The 9,872-nt window shown below is 42.0% G+C and overlaps 2 protein-coding genes across 3 annotated transcripts in view; one reads left to right on the top strand and one right to left on the bottom strand.

Moving 5' to 3' along the window:
* LOC306930283 (lysophosphatidic acid receptor 6-like) overlaps positions 1-9,872 on the top strand; it is a 60,718-nt gene that overhangs the window by 26,372 nt on the left and 24,474 nt on the right. The window lies entirely within an intron of this gene.
* The window catches only part of synpra (synaptoporin a), a 31,139-nt gene that overhangs the window by 7,089 nt on the left and 14,178 nt on the right, over positions 1-9,872 (bottom strand). The window contains exon 1 of one of the 2 annotated variants that reach the window (XM_079511158.1): positions 803-938. The exons of the other annotated variant lie outside the window; for it this stretch is intronic. Within the exon in view, the coding sequence (XP_079367284.1) occupies positions 803-826 (24 nt within the window). The 5' untranslated portion in view covers positions 827-938. Of the gene's footprint in view, positions 1-802; positions 939-9,872 lie in introns of those variants that run through there. 2 annotated transcript variants of the gene reach the window in all.

Below are 9,872 nucleotides of genomic sequence, written 5' to 3'. Positions count from 1 at the left end.
ATGATCATAGGTATCAAAAACAAAACATGTTTGCCCACAACACTGAATCAATATCATTCAATTAAAGCACTTCATGGTTGGGGCGCACGCACGCACAATGTATGGCAGGTATAACTCTAGTACGGACTACGGAGGATAGCCAGGTGTCCATGAAACTAAATGAGAACAATCAGTAGGTACACCAAATAGGTGATTCACTTTTGGGTAAAAATAAAAAAGCAGTGGTTAAGTGCCTGCCGACAACCGCCGAGGTGTACGGACTGGAGGCGGCACCCGTCAGGTATTGTTGGCCGGGAGGAGTAGAACGAAGGCTATACATCCTCCCGGTTAGGGCCCCTCACTGTGTGAGGGGAGTTCCTCGCAAATGTGTGGGGTGAGGAATCAATTGGCATAATGACTAAATTGGGTAGGGGGGTAAAAAGCAGCAACAAATTGTTCATTGGCCTTTTGTTTGTCCGTGAAGTAAAACATGTCAAGCTAAAAAAAAAAAAAGCAGCAACAAAAAAGGTAAAGTCAAAGGTCAAGACCACAATGTTAACACGTGTAGCATTTGAAACACATGGGTTACAAAGGCGCTGTTAACAAAGTGGCACTAAGGGAAGGCAAAGCCAGTGAACCTGCCAAAAGTCATCTCCACTATGCTGCTTCCAGAAATGCCTAATCAACAATTTATCCAAAATCTAATCATTTAGCATCAATAAACATCTGTCCCATTGACAACATAAATAGAAAAAAATAACGCACACACACGCACGCACCTGAACATCTGACTCTATGCCTTGTATAGTAAACTTGAACTTACCGGAGCAAGTATCACCATACACATTTAGGACGGGAAGATCCAAACCTCTGCTAGTTTAAATTATAGGAGTTCCAGAAGCGCTCGCTGCCATGCTGACAATGAAACCCAGACTACAAGAAGCCCACTGAGAATTAAACAGCACTGCATCTTTCTACTCCTTGTCCCAATCTCTCTTCTTCCTCTCCCTCCCTGTTGCTCAGTTATCATGAAGTAAAGGAATGAAGGGAGAAGGAGGAGGGAGTGTGAAGAGAGTGAGAGAGAGAGAGAGAGAGAGAGAGAGAGAGAGAGAGAGAGAGAGAGAGAGAAAGAGAGAGAGGAAGAGTGAATGTAATTAACCGAAAATACATTGAAACCGATACTTATTATAACCTATAAACAACTAAATCTTGCTCATCTAGGTTAATTGATTTATCGAGAAGACAAACTCCAATTAGACATTATAGGTGCACATCAGTGACATCACCCAGGCCATTTTCTATTATTTTTTAAGATATGTTTTTTCTGTCTTTATTTGATAGTGTACAGTAAGCTGACAGGAAATGGGGGGGAGAGAGATGGAGAGTGACACGCAGCAAAGGTCGTCAGGACCGAGAGTCGAACCCGCGACACGCTGTCAGGCTGGATTAGCAGCCTAGGTGCCCGGACCGCTAGGCCGGCCCAGGCCACCCAGGCCATTTTCAACCATATCTTCATATTGTTGGTCCTCACTAATGCTACTTATAAAGTTGCACCATTTCTATCTGCTTTGGGTGTGTCTCAGAGGTGGGCCGTGGACAGTTTAGAGTGCCTACATATACCAACGACAGTGGGGATTCCAAGCGAATGGAAACCACAGCCTTTAGAGTCCTGGAATGTTAGCATGCTGATATAGAAGCCATTGTCTTTGCATCAATAATTACATCAAAATTAACATAGATTATGTCATTGTTTGGCAGTTTTCTGAATTGTCCACAGCTCACCTACTGTATGAGATAAAGAGCAAGTACAGAAATGGTACCATGTTAAAATGAGCATTAGTGAGGAGTCTGAGGTCCCATTGTATGAACAAGTTCAACATGGGGGAAGTGCTAGTGCTACTGTTCCTTTAATTGTATAGGCAGAGATTTAGCCTAAGTTTTGCGTAAAGTATTATGTATGTGGTCCTTGGTCCTCAACATAAGGGCCAGATCGATCCCTGTGGTCAGTGCCATTGACTTGATGACTAACATGTATGCCATTGAAAAGCACTGGCAGAATCCGCCCTCATAGGTAGACTAAAAGTGCGGTGTGACCATGCCCTTAGAGCTGAAGACAGAGAAAGTTTGACAGAAACAAACGTTTGTGTTCTGCTCCATGGTTCATAGAGGTTATAAGCCTAATGGGCCGTTGCATTCAGATATTCAACCAACACAACACACACACACTCTCCAATAACAACTCGTGACTGAATGTGAATCAGTAATGTTGACGAGTGAGTCAATGCCAGCGAACAACTCCAGAAAACACTCCTATTGTGCTATAGATTGAAAGAATGTCCACGTTGTGGTTGTTGTTTCTGCTCCTGCCTACTCCTCAGTCTGGTCCAAAGAGACCTCATTATTAACCACTTAAACCCTATGTGGCTCACCGGAGTCTCTCAGCTCTGTCTTTTCTGTTTTCTGTTATGGAGAAAGCTTTCACTGAACATAGCCGATAAGACAAACTCACAATGCGGTGTGTGTGTGTGTGTGTGTGTGTGTGTGTGTGTGTGTGTGTGTGGGCTTGTCGATCAGCTATTTTCTGCAAAAGCTTTACACACACACAATACGGATGCTGAAGTGGTTAAGCTTATATGTTTCTCTGGACCCCTGCTTTGCCATAATTAGATAAAAAGAGAACGATACTTGGTTGTGCAAACAGTAACCGCTGACTGCTTCATTGTCTCCACCAGGCCGAAGGCTTGGGGACAGAGTATGTTTTGCACCCTGTCCGTCCGCGTGTCCGTCTGTCCGTGTACAGCATAATCTCCGGCACTGTTGGCCCGGTCGCTGCCAATCATTCATCTCGTATAAGAAAAGTAATAATTGCGGTCAGTCACTAGTAGATGGATCTTATAAGCTGACCACACACATGTACAAATGCACAAACGAATCTCTCTCTTTGAGCATCTTTCTACCATCAGTGTTAGTGTTGTTGCTACCCATTACCCATAGCTGTTTATTTTGTTTGTCTGTCCAGTGTCCACACACTGAATACTTGTCTTGTATATCTACAAAAGTAGCTGTATTTCATTTATAAGGGAGGGACATTTTTAGGAGAGACTTCAAGTGCTCCACAATTGAATAAAATAGATAGAATAGTCTACTACAAGAGTCCTGCTCAGTACACAATGACACATAACATTGCTGGCATGGCCTGGAATCAAAACTGGGTCTCATGACTTCCCAGGCTTCCATGCTCTTGCTCTACAAATAGGTCCTGGAACCTTCTTTCCGTCAGCCATAACCAAATGTGACACGTTGGTTTGTCACCAGACACAGTTCAAAGCAGTCCTTGGGGAGGTCAGTCAGGCTGTGTGAAAAGGTGGATCAGTTTGACGCCAAGAAGATTGGTAAGGCTTCGTACACACCTGTCGGACACATTGATCTGTCCGACCGACCACTGATTACATTTTTATGATTTGATGCCTCCATGTCCCGCAATGCTTTGCGCGATTTGGGCGGTGCTACTATACGCGGAAATAGATGCACATATGTTCAGTGTAGTTTTCTTGACTGCAGCAGCAGCTAGCGGTAGTTTGTCGAGGCCGTTTTTCACACTCAAAGTTCACTTAGAAGGTCCGGATCAAGGACCAAGGACCAAATATTTGCATTTTGATTTTGGTCCGTTTGGTGTTCACACTGGACTTTGTAAAGCGTACCAAATATGTAAACAAATGACACGTGGACATGTTAAGCGAACCAAATAGTGAAAAAAAGAAAAGAGGTCATTTTACGACGGAGGGAAAAATAACATGAGGGGGTGCGGGAAATCACTGTCTACAATTTTTGGGCGCAACCTTCAGTCACACAGAGAGCACAGCAACATGAATCATGATTGCAGCAACAACTTGAAATTGCATTCATTCTTAATAATTATTTTATTAGCCAAATAAGACAACAGATGAACAGAGGAGCAGGTGTTTGAACAATAATGTGCTTGCTGCTGGTGCATAGCCTACAACAAAGTATCCCCGAATCCCGATAAAAATTACTTTTCTTCTATGTGTGCACCTTAACCTGATTCGATATAGGCCTATGTTATTTCTGCGCATCAAATCGACGGGCATTTCCATGTCATCTTATGGTTTAAACTTGAAGCCGTACTGGTCAGTTAAGCTTCAAGTCAGAACAGCTCCGCTGCAGTTGAGTTGATCTATATCACGTCTTTTGCTATAGTGATGTAATCAATTAATCATTTAGGACCACCTGTGTAGCTTATTTAACATTTGCTCCATTGGCTCTTTATGCGTGCGGCCGTGCGCTAGAGCGAGACAGGATGATTTTAAATATTTCTCTGTCTGCGTCTCTCCCATAGAGCTATAAAATATATCGGGTCTCTCCCCCCACATGTGCGCGCGTCATAACTTTGCGTGGTGGCGGTGGCGCATGCTTAAAATAAACAGATCTACAAGCTTACACCGTGTACCATACTTTAAGTACCATTCGTGTCGATAACTTGTACATCTGTTATATTTGCGCATGTGAACCGACGGATATTTTGGCTATCGTCCTGTATTTCTGTATATAGAATAGAACTTAGTACCAGACTGGACTCATCACTGGAGACAGCCGTGCGCAACTTGGACTCTCCAAGTTACGCACGGCCGTAGCCAAAAGAAGACATACAAACAAGCGATATAATAGTCTGTGTCACGTAACTCAGAAGACTACAGCCTAAACCCCACCCAGTGCTGTCAAGAACGGAAGTTCTCTCCTATTAGTTGACGGTTAAAAAACACCCTTCTGTCCGATCTGAAGTCCCACCCTGTTCGTTGGCTGTTTTGACTACAAGGTGTCCGGTGTGTTTGTTGTGCCCTCCGCCCCCACATCGGACAGGTTTGTCCGATCAAACGACGTGACTCCCATTGAAAATGAATTGGAGCAGCAATCAAATAGCAATCAGGCATCGCACACGGACCGAACATTCTTTAGGTGTGTACGCAGCCTAACACCTTGTAGTCAAAACAGCCAACGAACAGGGTGGGACTTCAGATCGGACAGAAGGGTGTTTTTTAACCGCCAACTAATAGGAGAGAACTTCCGTTCTTGACAGCACTGGGTGGGGTTTAGGCTGTAGTCTTCTGAGTTACGTGACACAGACTATTATATCGCTTGTTTGTATGTCTTCTTTTGGCTACGGCCGTGCGTAACTTGGAGAGTCCAAGTTGCGCACGGCTGTCTCCAGTGAGTGAGTACAGTCTGGTACTAAGTTCTATTCTATATACAGAAATACAGGACGATAGCCAAAATAGCCGTCGGGCCTCGGCAGTTGTGAGGCTGCATTAATAATTAGTTCTAAAAGCATGTCTTTTTTACGGGGATCACTATTGATTTTAATAGTAGACGCATATATGTCTATGAGTAGCCTAGAGTAGAAATGTAATGGCAGCGTACGAGGTTCACATGCGCAAATATAACAGATGTACAAGTTATCGACACGAATGGTACTTACGGTATGGTACACGATGTAAGCTTGTAGATCTGTTTATTTTAAGCATGCGCCACCGCCACCACGCAAAGTTATGACACGCGCACATGTGGGGGGAGAGACCATAGAGTACCCGATATATTTTATAGCTCTATGGGAGAGACGCAGACAGAGAAATATTTAAAATCATCCTGTCTCGCTCTAGCGCACGGCCGCACGCATAAAGAGCCAATGGAGCAAATGTTAAATAAGCTACACAGGTGGTCCTAAATGATTAATTGATTACATCACTATAGCAAAAGACGTGATATAGGTCAACTCAACTGCAGCGGAGCTGTTCTGACTTGAAGCTTAACTGACCAGCACGGCTTCAAGTTTAAACCATAAGATGACATGGAAATGCCCGTCGATTTGATGCGCAGAAATAACATAGGCCTATATCGAATCAGGTTAAGGTGCACACATGGAAGAAAAGTCCTTTTTATCGGGATTCGGGGATACTTTGTTGTAGGCTATACGTCTCCGGTGAATTGTATGCACCAGCAGCAAGCACATTATTGTTCAAACACCTGCTCCTCTGTTCATCTGTTGTCTTATTTGGCTAATAAAATACTAAGAATTCATGCAATTTCAAGTTGTTGCTGCAATCATGATTCATGTTGCTGTTCTCTTCTCTCTGTGTGACTGAAGTTTGCGCCCAAAAATTGTACAGTGATTTCCCGCACCCCCTCATGTTATTTTTCCCTCCGTAGCAAAATGACCTATTTTCTTTTTTTCACTATTTGGTTCGCTTAACATGTCCACGTGTCATTTGTTTACATATTTGGTACGCTTTACAAAGTCCAGTGTGAACACCAAACGGACCAAAATCAAAATGCAAATATTTGGTCCTTGGTCCTTGATCCGGACCTTCTAAGTGAACTTTGAGTGTGAAAAACGGCCTCGACAAACTACTGCTAGCTGCTGCTGCAGTCAAGAAAACTACACTGAACATATGTGCATCTATTTCCGCGTGTCGTAGCACCGCCCAAATCGCGCAAAGCATTGTGGGACATGGAGGCATCAAATCATAAAAATGTAATCAGTGGTCGGTCGGACAGATCTGTGTGTCCGAAAGGTGTGTACGAAGCCTGAGATGCAGCCTGAGGCCTCATTCACACGTACCAAACACCAATCAAGCAATGTTTAGTTGTTTTTTTGGGCCACCACAATGCTTTTCCAATGGGAGTCACATGGTTTGATCAAACATTTGTGTTTGATCAGGCTAGGAAGATGCAGGATGAAGAGCTTATTTTCTGTTTCAAACAAACAAACTGTTGCTGTCCGTACAGCAGTAACATTTAAACCTTGGACGTTGTCAGTATTTAATATTGTCCACCACCGGTTCCACCCATTTATGTACCAATTGGCATCATTTCCGTTTGTTCATCGCCGTATCGACCCTCATCTCCTGCATTTGTTCAGTCCATTAGGCCCAGATAGACACTTTCACAGTGTTAATTAAACAGTGATACAATTGAGCGCCTTGCAATTAGCTAAATAGGAATCCCTCTAGTGATTGTGAGATCCTTACTGTACCCGAAGTTTATTACTCTACCATACAGATTAAATAAAATAAGCAAAGGTTAAGTAGTGATGCTTTAAAGGTATTTTTTATGATATTTTTTTGGTTAAAACAAAAGGTTATTTGTTAAAAGGTTTAAGCACTATATTGTGATAGTAATCACTGCAATAGAGTGTTTGTTCTGGGTCTCATGTCTCTCCAACTCTTTGATAAACAGAAATACAATTTTTAGTGTTCCAGTTTAAATGTTGTCTGCTCATTTATTTGTGTAATCACTTCCACTTTCACTTTGTATCTAAATAAAAGTTTAAAGGTATATTCAGTGATTTCACTTAATTCAAATATAACTTATTTTTTCTTATTTTTTGGATAATCCTCCCTACTATAAAGTGTGCTGACCATATAAGGAGTTCCTCCCTGTCCCCAGTGAGCCCCTGGGGTCAAAAAAACCCTAGTTTCAGTTTGGGCTTTGGGTGGCAAAGCCATCATCCAATCAGGATGAGAGGGGCCTTCCTCCAATCATGATCAAGATGTGCACATCTTGTTACTGGGTGGACCGGGGTTTTTTCCAAATCACCCAAATCACTGAATGCTCCTTTAAGCAATTTATAAATATATGGTTGAAGAAAGAAAACAAGTGTCTCTATAAACATTGACCTAAAATCTGATGAATCTGCAATTAACATTTAGAGTAGGGCTGCACGATATGGAAGAAAATTCATATCTAGGCATTTATTAATATTACAAATATTGCGATATCGATACGATATTACCGTTAAAATGTCATATTCTATATTTTAAGTGTTGCAACATTGAAAACTAAACATTGCTCAAAAAACGAATCGATATAGTGACAATATATCATATCGCTTTACAGTTGCCTTTTTGCAATACTAACATTGCGCATGTTCATACCTCGATAACGATAGGCTACGATAACAATATATTGTGCAGCCATAATTTAGAGAGGTGGAGGAAATATGATAAAACTAACTATTGAAGTTAATGTGAAAGCTATAGGGTCTGGCAATTGCCAGCCACTGCAATTCCAAATTACAGTCCTGATCTGAGGGGGGGAAAAAATCTGTTGTCACTGATTGGCCTACATCATCATCATCTGATTCTGGTGAAATTGTATTGGTACAAGAGAGCCTACAAAAGGTGTTAAAACCCTGAGATGCCATGTTTACATACAATTATGGTATGTGTATACAAATCTGTAAAATGGCCAACATTTTATGTTCAATTTAGGACTGTAATAGCTAAATACACAGTATTCACAACATGTGAGAGAGACTGAGCAATCAAGTACATTATCAGGTGGTTGATGCCACCTTGTGGCTGAAAGCAGAAACAGCGAGAAGGACCCTACATTCATACAGACATAATTGAAATGAAATGAAATGAAATGAAATCTATATTTACCCAGGGTATCTGGGCTAAGCTCAAGAACTTGTTTCCAGCCAGGCCCTGCTCATAGAACACATTTCATCGTAGTGGTTGATGCCTTGTTCAAGGGCATTTCAGCGGTGGTAATTTTAACGTGTCGGACGGCTGGTTCGAACTGGGAACCTTCCGGTATCTAGACCGCGCCGCTATCCGTTCGGCCACCGCTGCCACGAGGGCCGGGGGACACACAGCAGGCCTGGAATCTCATGACTTGGCTTTGGTGTTGTTGCCTTTGTCTCAATGTGTTTTACTGCATGGTTAAATAAAGGTTAAAACAAATAATACATGTTTTGAGGGTACTAAGGGCTACACTGGGAGTGGACGAACGGAACCGTACCGTGAAACGGAAGCAGCTAGGTGTCTGCACCGACAATATGTCCATCCCGCGGGGAGTTCCGCATTTACTGTTTTTTTCCCCTCTGAAGGCGAGGTGAAGGGCTGCCTAGCCCGCAGAGCAATTCCGTGCCAATTCTGTCCCCAGTGTAGCTCGGCCGTAAGGCCATGTGCTACGGCAAACAAAACATAAAAAAGTATCAAAGTATTTTTTATTTATTTACATGTTGCATGTTCAATGCCAAAAGCACAGTTAAATTGATATAATCGCAAGGATTTGAGTGACAACAAATGGTCCAATAAAATGAAATGACAGTGACAACACCAGGCAATCCGTGGCCTCAGGTGTAGCCTCAACACTGCATGCTTGCTGATGCCGTGCCACGCACACAGCTGAGACCACTGCAGGGAATTCTCTTCTCCCCTCCACAACTCTCGTGATTGTTGAGAGACACAGTACAGAAGCGCCAACAAAAAGCATGCATAAAAGAAATGTGCGAGCACAGGCACACATAAACGATGTCACAAAATATGCTGTACTAGGGATAGTTCACCCCAAAAATATTTCTATATTTCTATAGTACTCAAAGACGCTTTACATGCGTGTGATGAACGATGAAGAAGTAAAAGATTTTAAGTAAAAATGTTTGGCCAATCTTCAATAGGCCTACTACTATTGTATTGTATAGTGTCTCTGTCGGGTAGAAACCTCATAATGTCCAAACTGTTACTTTTCAAGATTCAATTAAAAATAAATAGCTAAATTAGGAGATCTACAAGCTAAAAACACTCAACTATATGGAGATAAGATGTTTCTGCCCAACAGAGAAAATATATTTAAAACGATCACATGCTTTCAGTGATTACACTGAAGAGTTGTTTTTGGATTTTATAATTTTATTTTTATTTGTATGGTTTTGCCTTTTGCCTCAGTTTACAGTTAATTCAATAAATATTGGATCAGGAATGCGACACAAACCTCCATGAATTCAAGACTTCATGGGCTGAGTTAGTAATTCATAACTGTGATATGGCAAAGTATCGTACATTTGTGTATTTTTTGCATAATAAAGTGTA

This window comes from Electrona antarctica, assembly GCF_951216825.1.
Source record: "Electrona antarctica genome assembly, chromosome: 9".
Lineage (NCBI taxonomy): Eukaryota > Metazoa > Chordata > Actinopteri > Myctophiformes > Myctophidae > Electrona > Electrona antarctica.
The sequence above is the reverse complement of the archived record's forward strand: the minus strand, read 5'-3'. Positions and strand labels throughout refer to the sequence as shown.